Source organism: Cottoperca gobio, chromosome 9 (genome assembly GCF_900634415.1).
Source record: "Cottoperca gobio chromosome 9, fCotGob3.1, whole genome shotgun sequence".
In the NCBI taxonomy this organism is placed as follows: domain Eukaryota; kingdom Metazoa; phylum Chordata; class Actinopteri; order Perciformes; family Bovichtidae; genus Cottoperca; species Cottoperca gobio.
The window spans coordinates 2146721-2163936 of NC_041363.1; the positions used below are offsets into that span (position 1 = coordinate 2146721).

General features: G+C 43.0%; 2 protein-coding genes across 2 annotated transcripts; one reads left to right on the top strand and one right to left on the bottom strand.

Moving 5' to 3' along the window:
- Window positions 1–917: 917 nt before the first annotated feature.
- On the top strand, window positions 918–3954 carry ch25hl3 (cholesterol 25-hydroxylase like 3). The gene is made up of 2 exons (XM_029440715.1): window positions 918–1643; window positions 2583–3954. The coding sequence occupies exons 1-2, from the start codon at window positions 1207–1209 to the stop codon at window positions 2956–2958; spliced, it is 813 nt and encodes a 270-aa protein (XP_029296575.1). The 5' UTR covers window positions 918–1206; the 3' UTR covers window positions 2959–3954.
- Window positions 3955–12425: 8471 nt separating this feature from the next.
- Window positions 12426–15481, bottom strand: bmp10 (bone morphogenetic protein 10). The gene is made up of 2 exons (XM_029440692.1): window positions 14916–15481; window positions 12426–14517 (listed from the first exon to the last, which is right to left on the bottom strand). Exons 1-2 carry the CDS (start codon window positions 15319–15321, stop codon window positions 13454–13456), a joined length of 1470 nt encoding a protein of 489 aa, XP_029296552.1. The 5' UTR covers window positions 15322–15481; the 3' UTR covers window positions 12426–13453.
- Window positions 15482–17216: the final 1735 nt, after the last annotated feature.

Consider the following 17216-nt stretch of genomic DNA (forward strand, 5'->3'; position numbering starts at 1 on the left):
ACAGTCTGCACCATGTCCAGCTGCTGCAGACTGTGTTACGGTTGTATTTTACAGCTGTGCCATATTTATGAGTCATTGGCTGATTGTGTAATGCTTAGATTTCCCTTTAAACGCCACAGTCACTACTGAATTACTTGGTAACTATTTTCGAGCCCCCGCCTCCTTGCCAGGAGTTCCTGTTAAACGCCTTTTTTGTTAATCTTCTCAAGGACGGAGCTGAACTGTCTCCAGACGGATGTGTCAACGACCTCCTGAAGGGCGCGTCTGTCCCTTTTAGATTCCACAGATTCATCCCACACAAACGTTACTGTGCAGCACTGTGCTGGGCTTTCTGTGCAAAATGTATTGTTTGCATAATGGATCTTATAATGTAGTTGATTTTGATGGCCAGTAATAATTCAGACATTTGCAATGATTTCAAAACTGCATATTTGTGTCTCCTTAAATCCTGCTTTTATGAAGATAAGTGGTAAAAATCAAGATTTAAGATTCAATCATTTATAGTATCGTGACTCTTGATCTTCTTCATTATCGAACATTACTTACGCTTTGGTAAAGTTGGACACTTTTGTTTATTGTTGTTTACTATTTTTCTAAAGTTAGAATCTTGATTTCTCTTATTTTGGTACTCGTCCTTATAGAAACAAGATTTAAGGAGATAAAATATTCAGCTGTGAAGTCAAAGAACATAAAGAAGAATACAGAAAATCAATGAGATGATAAAATGTTTTAGTTTTTTTATTCTCAGTTTGAGAACCAGTCCACTATCTGCAGCCTGTTTTCAGTCTCAGTCAGACTTATCTTTAAGAAACATGTCTCCCAGAAAGCCCCCACACTTCCAGCAGCCTGCATGGGGGAGGATCCAGAGTGTGAATCTGCCTTCAGGGGGATTGCATCATAATCACTTTCGCTCTGTATGTTTCCACATGTAAGGACCTGGAGCTCCTCCTCCCCCCCCCACACCGTGTGGACAGAAAGCTTATCCAGCAGCAGCAGCGAGGCAGGAACACTCGAGGCAGCAGCACCTAACTTACCTTTTATAGAATCTGATGACAGAGTTGATCCAGGACGGATCCTTCTGAGGGACATTCAAAGTGGAGACGGTTCATATGAGGACATCAGCTTTACGGGCTTTTTAAATATAAACTCCTGCTTCGTTTTCTCTCAAATATAAAGTTGTGCATGACTCGGTGACGCTGAAAGAAGATGCACATGCTCCCCACTGAGCACGGAGAGGCGCCTATCCTGCAGGGTCTGTGGGAGTCGGTGAGAGCAGGGCAGGAGGAGATCCTGCTCTCCCCTTACCTGCCTGCGTCCTACGCCTTCCTGACGCACGTCCTGCTCTGCGCACCTTTCCTCGCGCTTGACGCGCTGGGGAGCGTCTGTCAGCGGGTGCGCTCGTGGAGGGTCTCCGCAGGCTCGGGCCCGCCGCCCCCTCTCCGGCGCTGGTTGGACTGTTTCTGGAGGGTTCTGTACAGATACCTGACCACCGTGCTCCCCGCCACCGCGCTGCTCCACGGGCTGCGCGGCCCCGCGCGGCTGCCGCTGCTGGCTCCATCCTGCCCCCAGCTGTTTGTAGAAGTGTTCGCGTGTTTGCTGCTGTTTGACACGCTCTTCTTTATATGGCACGTGACCATGCACAGGTGAGCAGTCTGCACCGTCACGTTAGTTGTTGATGTTGTACTTTTATCATTTAAAAGGTAAGTTAGCAAACCTGTTTCCATCCTGACGAGAATCTAAAACATTACAACGCGTGCGTGAGACGTCAGCTGTTAGTGTTGGGAAGGTTACTTTATAAGTGTAATAGATTACAGTAGTTACCCTGTTAAAAATGTAATCATTACATAACTATTTCAATTACTTCATCAAATGTATCCTATTACATTTGATTACTTTCTAACAAATATTTTAAAGTAATAATAAATCTAAAAAAAGTCCTAAAAACAAACTCAACACTGATTACTATTATTAATATTAATTTAATTAAGATTGGAACAGATCAAATTAAATGTTATATTCTACAAATAACTTTTTAACAAAAATAATCTGCTGTATTGGGATGTGTGTAATCATCAGTTTGATTAGAAACTAATTTAATTACATATTTTTTCTTAACTGATTACAATTACATGCATCTTGGAATTTAATGACATTAAATCCTTAAAACTGACTGTTGGCAGCTTCCTTCCAATAATGTTAATAATCATTTATTGTCCCTATTAGTCTATAGATCATATTACTCAGTGGTGGAAAGTAACGAAGTATATTTACTCAAGTACTGAATTTAAGTACAATTCAGAGGTTCTACTTTAATGGTCTGCTTAAAGCCTGCATTTACAAAGGAACTACTGTTTTGCTAAAATGATCTTATCAAGTGATATTGTGACAGCCCTACTGTCTATGTTTATTTTGTATTATTGTTTATTGCAGGTACATTGCAAGTAATCAGTTCCGTCCCATGAATAAAATAAAATAAATAAACCCCTCTATGGCGCAGATTACCCCAGACATGCTGGTAAACATGTAGAGATGATCCAGAACAGCAAGAGTGAACGCTGACGGCTGTTTGTGTTCCTCACCAGGTTCCCTCGGCTCTACCGCAGCACCCACCAACAGCACCACCTTCACCGCGTCACCTTCGCTCTGGCCGCTCAGGACAGCAGCGCTGCGGAGCTCCTGTCCCTGCTGCTGCTGGCTCTGAGCAGCGCCTGGGTGGTGGGCTGCCACCCGCTGAGCGAAGCCTTCTTCCACATGGTCAACAGCTGGCTGGCGGTGGAGGACCACTGTGGTTACGACCTGCCCTGGGCTCTGCACAGACTGCTTCCCTGTCTGGGAGGAGCCCCCTGCCACCAAGCCCACCATACTCTCCACAGCGTCAACTACGCCCCCTACTTCACCCACTGGGACCTCCTCTTCGGCACGTACCGGGCACCAGTGCGGACTTCATGTCCAGCGTGACAGAAACTGTTGCGTGTGGCAAACGGAGGATTGCTCAAGTTCCAGTGTCAGGATACAATGAAGGATGTTTTCCGGTCAGCTCTTCATACGCACACTTGATGAGAGACATGTCATCCATCTTTAGTCTCACATCCTCCAGTAGCAGGACATGTGGAGAGATGTGACCACAAAATGACTTTTATAATAAAAAGATTGAAATCTGTCAACAAGACTTCATGTGACTTTAACACCAATGATAAGAGACTTCACCTGAGCCTTCTGATACCTTCCCCAAAGTGTGACACCAATCAATTCATGTCCTGAATAACTCCAAACTAATCGACACCTCCAGGTCCGCTCAGATCCACTTTGTCTGAGCCGACAGCATCCAATCAAGTTCAGGAGAAAACCATCAACTAGGGTTACTTACAGAAAGGATTATACAAAAGATCATTTCAAAAACTATGCGGTGGTCAACAAAACACGAATTGCAGTACGCAAAGCAGGGGGGGGGGGGACAAAATGGCATTAGAGTTGTTTAGGACTTTAGGATTTACGTGCAAAGACTAATCACGTTACGTTACATTTTACAATAAGTGCAAACAACCATGAGGTCACAAACTCCAAACAGCAAGAATCTGGCAGCTACATCAGCTTCAACCATTTTAACTGCTACATACAGATATATTCTATTTTATTTTAATTATTGGCCGAGGTGCAGTCGAAACAGGTGAGTTTTCAGTGTGCGACGGAAGGTGTGAAGACTTCCTGCTGACTGGGTGATATTCTGCTATTTAAAAACAGGATGTCCAGTGACGGCCTAGTCTCTGACCAGTCAGGGGGCTGCAGTGTTTTAGCTCCACTTTTAGTCTCATGGAAAGACATGGTGCAGTGTTTACAGTGTGAAAACAATCAATGGCATTTTAATGCTCATTTCTACAGCTGCTCTGTGTGAAGTGAATGCATCACGAGACAGTGCGGGGACGACTCAATAAATCAAGACTGTGAAACAATGAACGTGTGTGGAACTGCATCTGATTTGCCCTCGTGACGTGGGGGTGTTTTTTGGATTGATTTATATGCTTTCATTTTGTAGGCGTAACGCAGATGATACATGCCAGATGCATTTTGGTCATTGCTGATCTTACGTGTAGGTCTTACGTGTAGGAGACTCCTCTGTAACATCCAGCAGGAGGAGACTCCTCTGTAACATCCAGCAGGAGGAGACTCCTCTGTAACATCCAGCAGGAGACTCCTCTGTAACATCCAGCAGGAGGAGACTCCTCTGTAACATCCAGCAGGAGACTCCTCTGTAACATCCAGCAGGAGGAGACTCCTCTGTAACATCCAGCAGGAGACTCCTCTGTAACATCCAGCAGGAGACTCCTCTGTAACATCCAGCAGGAGACTCCTCTGTAACATCCAGCAGGAGGAGACTCCTCTGTAACATCCAGCAGGAGGAGACTCCTCTGTAACATCCAGCAGCAGGAGACTCCTCTGTAACATCCAGCAGGAGGAGACTCCTCTGTAACATCCAGCAGGAGGAGACTCCTCTGTAACATCCAGCAGGAGGAGACTCCTCTGTAACATCCAGCACCAGGAGACTCCTCTGTAACATCCAGCAGCAGGAGACTCCTCTGTAACATCCAGCAGCAGGAGACTCCTCTGTAACATCCAGCAGGAGGAGACTCCTCTGTAACATCCAGCAGCAGGAGACTCCTCTGTAACATCCAGCAGGAGGAGACTCCTCTGTAACATCCAGCAGGAGGAGACTCCTCTGTAACATCCAGCAGCAGGAGACTCCTCTGTAACATCCAGCAGGAGGAGACTCCTCTGTAACATCCAGCAGGAGGAGACTCCTCTGTAACATCCAGCAGGAGGAGACTCCTCTGTACATCCAGCAGGAGGAGACTCCTCTGTAACATCCAGCAGGAGGAGACTCCTCTGTAACATCCAGCAGCAGGAGACTCCTCTGTAACATCCAGCAGCAGGAGACTCCTCTGTAACATCCAGCAGCAGGAGACTCCTCTGTAACATCCAGCAGCAGGAGACTCCTCTGTAACATCCAGCAGAGGAGACTCCTCTGTAACATCCAGCAGGAGGAGACTCCTCTGTAACATCCAGCAGAGGAGACTCCTCTGTAACATCCAGCAGAGGAGACTCCTCTGTAACATCCAGCAGGAGACTCCTCTGTAACATCCAGCAGGAGACTCCTCTGTAACATCCAGCAGGAGGAGACTCCTCTGTAACATCCAGCAGCAGGAGACTCCTCTGTAACATCCAGCAGGAGGAGACTCCTCTGTAACATCCAGCAGGAGGAGACTCCTCTGTAACATCCAAGCAGGAGACTCCTCTGTAACATCCAGCAGGAGGAGACTCCTCTGTAACATCCAGCAGGAGGAGACTCCTCTGTAACATCCAGCAGGAGGAGACTCCTCTGTAACATCCAGCAGGAGACTCCTCTGTAACATCCAGCAGGAGACTCCTCTGTAACATCCAGCAGGAGCAGACTCCTCTGTAACATCCAGCAGGAGCAGACTCCTCTGTAACATCCAGCAGGAGACTCCTCTGTAACATCCAGCAGGAGGAGACTCCTCTGTAACATCCAGCAGGAGACTCCTCTGTAACATCCAGCAGCAGGAGACTCCTCTGTAACATCCAGCAGCAGGAGACTCCTCTGTAACATCCAGCAGGAGACTCCTCTGTAACATCCAGCAGGAGACTCCTCTGTAACATCCAGCAGGAGACTCCTCTGTAACATCCAGCAGCAGGAGACTCCTCTGTAACATCCAGCAGGAGGAGACTCCTCTGTAACATCCAGCAGGAGGAGACTCCTCTGTAACATCCAGCAGCAGGAGACTCCTCTGTAACATCCAGCAGGAGGAGACTCCTCTGTAACATCCAGCAGGAGACTCCTCTGTAACATCCAGCAGGAGGAGACTCCTCTGTAACATCCAGCAGCAGGAGACTCCTCTGTAACATCCAGCAGGAGGAGACTCCTCTGTAACATCCAGCAGCAGGAGACTCCTCTGTAACATCCAGCAGGAGGAGACTCCTCTGTAACATCCAGCAGGAGGAGACTCCTCTGTAACATCCAGCAGGAGGAGACTCCTCTGTAACATCCAGCAGCAGGAGACTCCTCTGTAACATCCAGCAGGAGGAGACTCCTCTGTAACATCCAGCAGGAGACTCCTCTGTAACATCCAGCAGGAGGAGACTCCTCTGTAACATCCAGCAGCAGGAGACTCCTCTGTAACATCCAGCAGGAGACTCCTCTGTAACATCCAGCAGGAGGAGACTCCTCTGTAACATCCAGCAGCAGGAGACTCCTCTGTAACATCCAGCAGGAGGAGACTCCTCTGTAACATCCAGCAGCAGGAGACTCCTCTGTAACATCCAGCAGGAGACTCCTCTGTAACATCCAGCAGGAGGAGACTCCTCTGTAACATCCAGCAGGAGGAGACTCCTCTGTAACATCCAGCAGCAGGAGACTCCTCTGTAACATCCAGCAGCAGGAGACTCCTCTGTAACATCCAGCAGGAGGAGACTCCTCTGTAACATCCAGCAGGAGGAGACTCCTCTGTAACATCCAGCAGCAGGAGACTCCTCTGTAACATCCAGCAGCAGGAGACTCCTCTGTAACATCCAGCAGCAGGAGACTCCTCTGTAACCTCCAGCAGGGGGCGACTCCTCTGGTTGTATAGAAGTCTATGAGGAAATGTTTCTTCTTCTCTCTTGATTTATTTCCTCAGTAACATTGTCCTGATGAGTTTATGTATCAGTCTGTAGTTTCAAGTCTTCTTCAACATGATGTTCATTTAGTAACTTATGGAAACATGTAGAGTAAAATAGAGGATAAAGCAGCGACTCTTCAGGGTGGGGCTACCTGTGATTGACAGGTTGCTACCACGGTGTTGTTGTCCGTGTTCTCGTCTTACAACTTCAACTCTTTCACAGTTTGTCTTCTCAGTTCTTGAAAGTTATTGTAACATTTTTGGTCCTATAAAAATGTTTCTGTTCAGCGTTCTGTTGTACTTCGCTTCACCCTCTCACGGCTTCAAAACCACAATCCACTGGGGGGGCGTCACGGTGACTACGTCCACTTATAAACACTATATGGTAGAGACATGAGGGGTTTTGATCTTATCATCTAACTTTTGGGAAATCAAATGAGTTATATAACCCAAAATGTGAAACTATTGCAGTCATTTAAGTAAGACTTCAACTTCAGCTTCAACTTCAGAGGAACAATGTCAGAATAATGTCAATATTTAAGGTGATCTTTCCTCTTTGAGCCATAGTTGTTGTATACTTTGTATATTGTTGTATATATCCTCGTGATGAGTGTATTGTAAAGATGCTATATTTGCTCGTGTACACATGAGAGTATGTGGAGGCAGGACACAGAGGCCTCAGGTTCAGGTTTCTGTTGTTCTGCTGTGGTTGGTGATTTTTATGTGCTGGGCCTCTCAGCTGGCTTCTCTCTCTGTAAACTGATTCCATGTGGCTGAGTAATGACAACCACATGTTGTTAGAGATGCAAAGCCTTTCAGGCGCTATTTGCAGTTGTAACATTCATAACTACTTTTACTAGACGGGCATTGTCATCAATACCTTCTACAGAAACAACACTAACGGCACCCTGAGGGTTCATGTTGCACAGAACTCAGCTGCAGAGGATGTGGAGCTTCGTCTTCTTTGGCACTCGTGCTGTGTTCGCATGAAAGTAGGACAGCAAAGAGCGTCCTGCTCTTGATCACCTGAGATACGAGGTTGAACACTTTATGACTCGCCGCGGGAGCCAAATGCAAATCCTGCAGAGAAATAACAAGTTTATGAATCATTAGCAGCAATTAATGTTGTGATTGTGACTGTTGTCTGTAACTGTGCTGCTGGCCAGGACTCTCTTGAAAAAGACATTTTCAATCTCAATGAGACATAAGGTAAAATAAAGGATATAAAAAAAAAATGTGTTGTTTCAGAGCCGAAAGTAACTTAGTACATTTACTTTCCCTTTACTGCTACTTTACACTTCTACAGGCAGATATTGTACTTTTTACTCCACTACATGTATTTTACACTTTTTACATAAAAACCTGATGTTTATATTATATATATATATTTATATATATATATATTTATATATATATATATTTATATATATATATATTTATATATATTTATATATATATATATATATATATTTATATATATATATATATATATTTATATATATATATATATATATATTTATATATTTTTATATATATATATATATATATATTTATATTTATATATATATATATATATATTTATATTTATATATATATATTTATATTTATATATATATATATTATATTATATATATATATATATATATATATATATATATATATATATATATATATATATATATATATACATATATATATATATATACATGACTTATCTACGCAAAGTATTTGGTAATTGGCTTCACGTTGACAAACTGCTTAAATGTTTTTGTTGGTGATTAAAACACTTTTTAAAGAGCCATTCTGCAAAATGAGTACTTTTACTTTTGACACTTTAAGTACATTGAGCTGATAATACTTTTACTTTACATTTTGAAGTATTCTCAGTATTTTCAGACTGAGCTATTACTACTTTTACTTGCGTAAAGGATCTGAGGACTTTTTAAACATGATTTTAACAATAGTACAACACTTATTTTTCCCACGCAGCTGCCTTCTGGATAACAACTTTATATGATGTTTATTTTGAGGGTCTCTGGCGAGTGAAGTTTAATTAATAACAGTTGACTTATCCTGAACGCAATGTTCTGAGAAATCACACGAGTCATCATATGTAGCACGCTGAACATATGGTTTTCATTTCTGACTCTTCCAATGGGCTTTTTTTGTTGCAATTTCGCAACATCAAGTTATTACATAAGGCCTTTGAACCGTTGGAGGTAGTTTTGGCATTCTGTCGTAAAGTTGTGCCAAAGTGAACTTTTCATGGGAAATGAAGACGAGGGAGGAGCAAGAGATGAGTGCTGGGTGGTGTTGCAGAGAGATGGAGTGATAAACATGTGACCCAAAACGGAAACAATCAGGCCTTATTACAGACCCCACGTCAGAGTCGGGCGAGTCCTGCAGCTTTGTGTGACACACACGTTCACACGCGTTCACACCCACACACATGTTCACACCAACACACACGTTCACAGCAAGACGCACGTCAGCGTCCTGCAGCTGACGTCACGATGTGGATGCAGTGGTGGAAAAATCCTCAGATCCTTTACTCAAGTAAAAGTAGTAATACTTCAGTCTGAATATACTCCATCACAAGTAAAAGTAGTAATACCTCAGTCTGAATATACTCCATCACAAGTAAAAGTAGTAATACCTTCAGTCTGAATATACTCCATCACAAGTAAAAGTAGTAATACCTCAGTCTGAATATACTCCATCACAAGTAAAAGTAGTAATACCTCAGTCTGAATATACTCCATCACAAGTAAAAGTAGTAATACTTCAGTCTGAATATACTCCATCACAAGTAAAAGTAGTAATACTCAGTCTGAATATACTCCATCACAAGTAAAAGTAGTAATACCTCAGTCTGAATATACTCCATCACAAGTAAAAGTAGTAATACTTCAGTCTGAATATACTCCATCACAAGTAAAGTAGTAATACTTCAGTCTGAATATACTCCATCACAAGTAAAGTAGTAATACTTCAGTCTGAATATACTCCATCACAAGTAAAAGTAGTAATACTTCAGTCTGAATATACTCCATCACAAGTAAAAGTAGTAATACTTCAGTCTGAATATACTCCATCACAAGTAAAAGTAGTAATACTTCAGTCTGAATATACTCCATCACAAGTAAAAGTAGTAATACTTCAGTCTGAATATACTCCATCACAAGTAAAAGTAGTAATACTTCAGTCTGAATATACTCATCACAAGTAAAAGTAGTAATACTTCAGTCTGAATATACTCCATCACAAGTAAAAGTAGTAATACCTCAGTCTGAATATACTCCATCACAAGTAAAAGTAGTAATACCTATCAGTCTGAATATACTCCATCACAAGTAAAAGTAGTAATACTTCAGTCTGAATATACTCCATCACAAGTAAAAGTAAAGTAGTAATACCTCAGTCTGAATATACTCCATCACAAGTAAAAGTAGTAATACCTCAGTCTGAATATACTCCATCACAAGTAAAAGTAGTAATACCTCAGTCTGAATATACTCCATCACAAGTAAAAGTAGTAATACCTCAGTCTGAATATACTCCATCACAAGTAAAAGTAGTAATACCTCAGTCTGAATATACTCCATCACAAGTAAAAGTAGTAATACTTCAGTCTGAATATACTCCATCACAAGTAAAAGTAGTAATACTTCAGTCTGAATATACTCCATCACAAGTAAAAGTAGTAATACTTCAGTCTGAATATACTCCATCACAAGTAAAAGTAGTAATACTTCAGTCTGAAAATGTAAAGTAAAAAGTTTTATCAGCTAAATGTACTTAAAGTATCAAAAGTAAAAGTACTAATTTTGCAGAATGGCTCTTTAAAAAGTGTTTTATTATTTGTCTAGAATCTGTTTTTATCTTTCTCTCACAAAGAGCTTTTTCATTTGGAGCCAATTTAAAAATACTTTGAGTAGATAAGTCGTATATATATATTTTATATAAAACATGTTTTTATGTGAAAAATAACTATAAGTATCAAATAAATGTAGTGGAGTAAAAAGTACAATATTTGTAAGTATAGTACTTGAGTAAAAGTTACTTTACTTTGACGAGCTGTACGTTTGTTTGCTTGTGAAGTGTGCTCCTAAATAAACTCCGTCAGCCAAATCCAAGAAGAGAGATTAAGACTGTCAGATGAAGCCAAGAGAGGAAGAAGCCCAGAGCGTATCCACCAGAGCTTATCATCACAGCGAACACTGAAGACTTCCCATTTCATCATATTCCCTGAAAGTTTGCAAAGTGACAAAGGCCAGATTCATATTTCTTCCACCATTCTGTAAATATTCAATTAGTGAGCTTCACACAGCGGTTGTCTCAGAGAGGTTCTTGCTCTCAGGTCTGTAACTATTCTTAGACGACCTCTGCTCTCATCCTACACGAGGGTCAGTCACTGACTTGTTTTCTGAAACAGCTCAGTGCACTTGTCATTAGTGGGATGTTGCCAAAGACTTATTTTGAGGAAAGTTTCGAGAACTGCAACTTCAGTTATGACGCACACTGTTTGACTTTATGTGAATCAATGTAGCATATTAGCATTTTACTGTGTGATGATCCATGAAATTAAAATAAGCATTTTATCAAAACCAAGAGGCAGCAGAAGGGTTACGTAACCATCATGTTGTAACAATGTACCAGTGATGTTTGCACAAGTTATATTAACCTCACACGTACCTCTCACTTACATTTTTGTAAACTTTTAATAAATGAGTAACCGCAATAGATTTGGTCACAGGTTGCAAAATCCTCTGCTTAGAATTGGCTGAGAATTGGATGAAAAGATTGACACCACACTCTAAGTGTGAAGCTACCACTAGGAGACAGTTAGCTTAGCATAAATGCAAGAAACGGGGGGAAACCGCTCGCCCGGTTCTGTCCTCACTCTCAAAGAAAGGAATTTAAATGTGCAAAATTAGCAATATGAAATTTTCATTTTGTTACATCAGTCTGTATCTTAGTCTTTATTTCCATCCTGAGAGAATTACCCAAACAGAGCACAGCGTCTCACCTTTAATACAACTTTGTGTTCTTGACAAGAAGACTTTCAAGCATTTCAGAGCATGAATCTGATCTGTAGCCTTTATTTATCGTCACTGTGCGTTGGTACATGAAAGGAACAACACAATGCTCTTGAGTTCAGAAAGAGATACTGCATCTTTGTGTTGCATCTGCATCTGCTAGCTGTCAGTGTGAGCAGCAGGCCATCCATTTTGTTCATTAGCAGTCCTCCACTCAGTTTCCCATGGCTCTTTGTTTGTGTGTCATGTATGAACTATGCCCTGCGAACTGATACTGTCTAAATTATCTGAATGTCAGCAATGCATTGTATCATTGGTCCAGCAGCTTCTTCCTCAAATAACGGCAAGGAAAGTTGACAGACCAAGATGCTTTGATTGATAATGTTTAAATATAACTGTGAAAACAACATCAGTGTGGCATTTCAGCTCCAAATATTTACATTCATCTTGATTCGAGATAATCCTAATGACATTGTTATGGCGTGTAAATTTTCTGAAACCCGATCAGCGATGGATTCACAGTTAAGGAGACTTCGTTAAGTATTTGTTCTTTATTGTTTTAGAAATTGTTACCATTTCTCTTCCCAACAGAATTAAGCTTTATGCTGCAAATGCATTGTCATGGATACAAAACCTGCTGTACACTTACAAATGTACATATAGTTATCTACTCTGTTGTAAAAATTAATAAATTAGAACAATAAATAGTCTTTCATTTGACACAAGCAGCAGAGGTATCAAAAGGCTTCTAAACAAAGAAAGTGTATTTCAGTGGCTGTGCTTCCTCTGGGTCGTACCCATATAGGTGACAAGGTGCCGCCTTCCACTCGGCTGTCAGATAATAACTGTCCAAAAAGTCCGTTTTTACCATAAAAGTGATGGATGGCTCAACTGAGGAGTTGGAGATATGTTAGGGGCACATGGTACTAGGTCAGAGAGTTGCAGTTAAGATTGGTTGTTGCCTAGGAATTTGGACAACCCTGCCCCCTCGTCCTGTCCCACTCCCCCATCCCACCACCTCAAAAGTTGCCCAGAATGCGTCCAGTTCTCCAAGCCTGAGTGATGGCATACATGTTTCTCAACCCCCCACACCTTGCTATCGCTATAGCCCGGGGGAGTGGAAAAGAAGCATGTGAAGTGGGAAACAGGATCGGGATAGATAACCCTGCCACTAGGAGTCCTTGCACAGCGTCTACGTATCAGGAGGCTGCAGGAGGCAGGAGGTCGGACTGGAGAGTTCATGTCTTGTCAGGTTGCCTCAGGGGGGGTCATTTCACTGCGCCAGGACACATGAAGTGCTGATTAGTGTTTGCATCGAGTGGGGAGGCAAGAGATAAGTGGAGAGGAAGACAGATGTCAGGGGGAAGGAGAGGGAGGGGGACCACTGGCCCGCTGGTTCCCACCAGGCCGCACACACTGTAGGAGGTGCTTGGTTCGGTCCTATGGGAAATCTTGGGCCTTTTCTTTCTATGACATTTGGCAACATGTTAACTGTAGATCTTTCCATTGGCAACTGATATTTATGCCTTAAGATGAAGTTCTTGTTTTTGTTCAGCTGTTTAAAACACATATTGTCCACAATCATTCATTTCAAAGCGCACATAGTTTCATGAATAGTGAATGTGCACTTCCAGTCTCACTGAGGACCCTTTCCAACAGATGGCTAACCGCCTTTTTCAGATAGTACTGTCTTTCCTCTTTTTGTAAGACTTTACGACGAGTTAAACTCTTTGAAAGCATGGACTATCTGCAGCCACACTCAGCTACCACCATGCCTTCAAACTTGTACTTGTAGGTGACCACGCCTGTGTCATCCAGGTACAGCAGGGAGATGGGGTCCAGCTTGGTGGGCACGCAACAAGCTCGTGCCGCCTTCTGAGGACTGTTGATGTTGATCAGTGTCTGGACTATGGCATGCTTTGTGGGTGTGACGTGCTTCGTCAGTGGGAAAGAACAAACGCCTGTGCACTCAAAGGCATCGTAACCGGTGGGTGCCAGGATCCAACTGTCCCATCCAATGTCCTTGAACTCTACATACAGAGATTGTTTCTTGCAGTGGTTTCCCTTGGCATTGCGACGAATGCGGGACGCTGTGTCGTAGATCAGATTGGAGCGCATTTGGATGAGGTCCTCTTCATCTGGCTCTGCTTCTTCATCATCCCTCCCCAACTCCCCCCAAAGCCCATTCAGGCCCATCCCCAAGTCGTTCTGGAGAACCATGTTGGAGGTTTCGTGGTCAATCATCTCTTTCAGCTCGCGCTTGTCATCCCGATGATCACTGCTTTGGTCATCAGAGAAAACAATCAGCAGAGGTTTGTGTTTTTCCTCCGGGCTGGTGTCGATCTTCATGCCCTCTTCAGGTCTGTCGTTGTTGTCCTCTGTCATACCTTGAACATTATCTTCATTAGCCATGCTGGCAATGCACACTTCCAACCGGTGCGTGGGGCTGTAGTCAGAATTGCGCCAGCGTTGAACAGCAGCAGTGAGATCAAAGGCCTCCCAGCCGTTATCGGTGCCGTAGACCTGCCGTGAAGCCAACTCCACCAGCTCTATTTTCTCTTCTTCACCTCTGAATCCATCGCCTCTCACAGTGTTCTCATCCGTCATGTTGTCATCCACCACATGCAATTCCAGCGCATAGATAGTGACCTTGCGGTCGACACCACCATATAAGTGACGGTCAGTCTGGACAAGAGTGTAGAGGCGAAGCTCAGACGCTGTGATGCGTTCATTATGGGGGATTGACACATTGAAAAGGAGTGGGTGACGCCTCACTCCTCCAACACCCACAACACTGGGGGATGAATCTGAGGAAGAGAATACCTGGTCAAAGTTGAACTTCAACAAAAGTTTAAATTTTGTCTTTATAATGAGTTTTTCAGTTGAGTTCTTCAACATCTTCTAACCTTTATCTTAATCTTATAGACAGTTGTTCCATTTTAGAGTAAGAATAACATTTTTATATGAACATTGCAATGAACAGGGTCATGACTAAGGCTTGGATTTAAACAGCAACATTTTGATTGGTACATGCAACAAGACCTTTGCTGTCAGTTTCACTACTTATATGATGAAAATACTCCAATGAAAAATGTCATAAATATATTCAATAAACATGGCAGCAACTAAGAAAGCAAATGTAGTTCTCATTTTAATATACATTATATGATCAACATCATCATATGGATCTATAGAGAATCTTTACCTTCATTTTTGAAGCTGCGGATGATGTTGGCGGTGGGCATGGCAGTGCGGTCATTAGCGAAACGGTTGTAGAGCTCCATCATGTACTCAGGAGGCTCTTCCCGTGTGCCTACAGGAGGCAGGGCCTGAGGTCCCAGGCCAGACAGGTTGAAAGTCCGCAGAAACTGTTCCTTCAGGCTCTGCAGCAGGCTCTGCATGCTTATGTTTTTGTCCTGCTCCAGCAGTGACGGATCCACCACCCCTCCGTGCCCGTCTCCCAGCCCCGGAGCGGGGCGATGCCTCTGATGGGTGTTGGAGATCGGGCTGCTCTGTCCACAGAGCCCCTGGAGCAGCAGGACGGAAAACAACAAGAGCAAAGTCTTGGAGCTGCAGATGGTTCCCAGTTGAGAGACCCAAATGCTCGCCATGGGAAAAACAATCTGCAGCTTTCTATGTTATGCCCTTTGGGGTTGATTATGGATGAGCTGATACAACAGTAAGACGAAATAATTGTGATCTCTGAAAGCCCTAATCCAAATGTTAATTGACAGTGTGGTCAGTTCATCTGTAGGCAAAGAAAGTTCTTGATCCCTGGCAGTAGACAGGACTGCTGTTGACCCTCGCACTGAGCAGTGTGAGCCTCTCTGCTGGAGTGTGTGTTCCTGCTGCTCTCCTCCAGATCTCACAGCATTTATTCTAATGCACACCTTTTGATGTCCTTTGCAACAGGGCTGCAGTTCCGGTGACAGGGTGGCCAAGGCTTGGCTTTGTCCGTCCGAGTCATCTCTGTTGTGTCCTCTCCTCTGTCGGTCTCTCTCTGTGCTCTGCTCTCTTTCCCAGCTCTTTCTGTCTGTCCCTTATCTATGATACGGTGGGTTCTGCATTGCTCAGTGCTTATGGTCTCTTTGCTGGTGTGTGTGTGTGCACGTGCGTGCCTTCAACTTTGTGTGAGGCACATGAGCGTGTGTTATCTCACAACTTCCTTAATGAGGATTTTGTAAACACTGTCCTGTAGCCTCTTCCTTGTGGAAGCGCTATTTTGTTTGGGTGGGTGCTCCAGGGTGGATATTCTTCATTTGTTTATTCACTTTGAAAATGGTGGAGTCCTGCAAGCTTGACCATTTCTTTATGATGACATACATCAAGGCTCTGTTGGTGTCATTGAATGTAACAGGACATATCTATTAGACGACACTTGTCCAAATGAAATTGAAATGCAATGAGGTGTGAGGCCTTAATGATCAAGGAGGGAATGTAATGAGATGACCGTGAGTCTGGAGCTCCAGAGGACTACAGAGTAGTGCAAAACAATCATTCATGTTCCCTTGTTGTGCTAAAATGTTCTGTGTACTTCCTCTTCTGGTAAATGGACACTTTCTCTGAAAGTGGTTATCTGGGCACAAGATAATTTATACTAATTATAAAATGCAACAGCAAGAACAGATGAGGTACCTTCTCAATGAGGAGCTCTACAGACATGTCTCACTCACATGTACGTCACACATCTACTGTGGTTAACCAGAGAATGCAGAATTATTATTCATGACTTTCTCTTTTTGTAATCACCTGTAAAGCACTACACGGTCTGGCCCTACTTTATATTTCTGAATTATTTTGTGGCCACTTCGTTGAGATCTACTGACAAAGGCCTGAAGCATTAAAACCATAGAAACAGAATGACAGAAGAACGGACATTGAGGTGTTTGCTGTGGTCATTTGACTCGTTCGATAGTAAATGGCGCTCAGCACTCTGACTCTAAAAATAGAATGAGGTTTTTTGTTGAGATTTTTTTATTTGATAGCAAAGCTGAAGAGAGACAGGAAATGGGAGAGAAAGAGTGGAGACATGCAGCAGAGGGCCGGAGGTCAGGTTTGAGCTGGTGGGGACACATAACAATGGCCGCCGCTCTCACATCCTGAAATGTTTGTTTAAATGTCCCCCTACTTATAAAAAACTCACCTGTTTCCAAAGAACTTTGTCCTGTAAGTGTTTTTATTATTTGTGTTTGTCTTCTTTGTTTCTGTTTTTAACTTTCTATTGTTATGTTTGCTTCATGCAGCACCTTGTAACTCGAGAGGCTGCTCAGATGTTTAGTGATCAGATTAATAACGACTCCTCATAACTTGAATCACTGTTCTGTCCACTACACAACCGTCCGTCATTCCTGAGCTTCTTCGTGTGACCTGCAGATACACTCTGACTGCGGTGCGTCACACATGGGAAGGAATGAGCTTTTCCTGCCTCTGCCACTCATCTGCCAGGCTGACAGACGACAGACGTGCTGTTATCTGTCACTCTGTTAAACTGCTGCCGCAACAGACA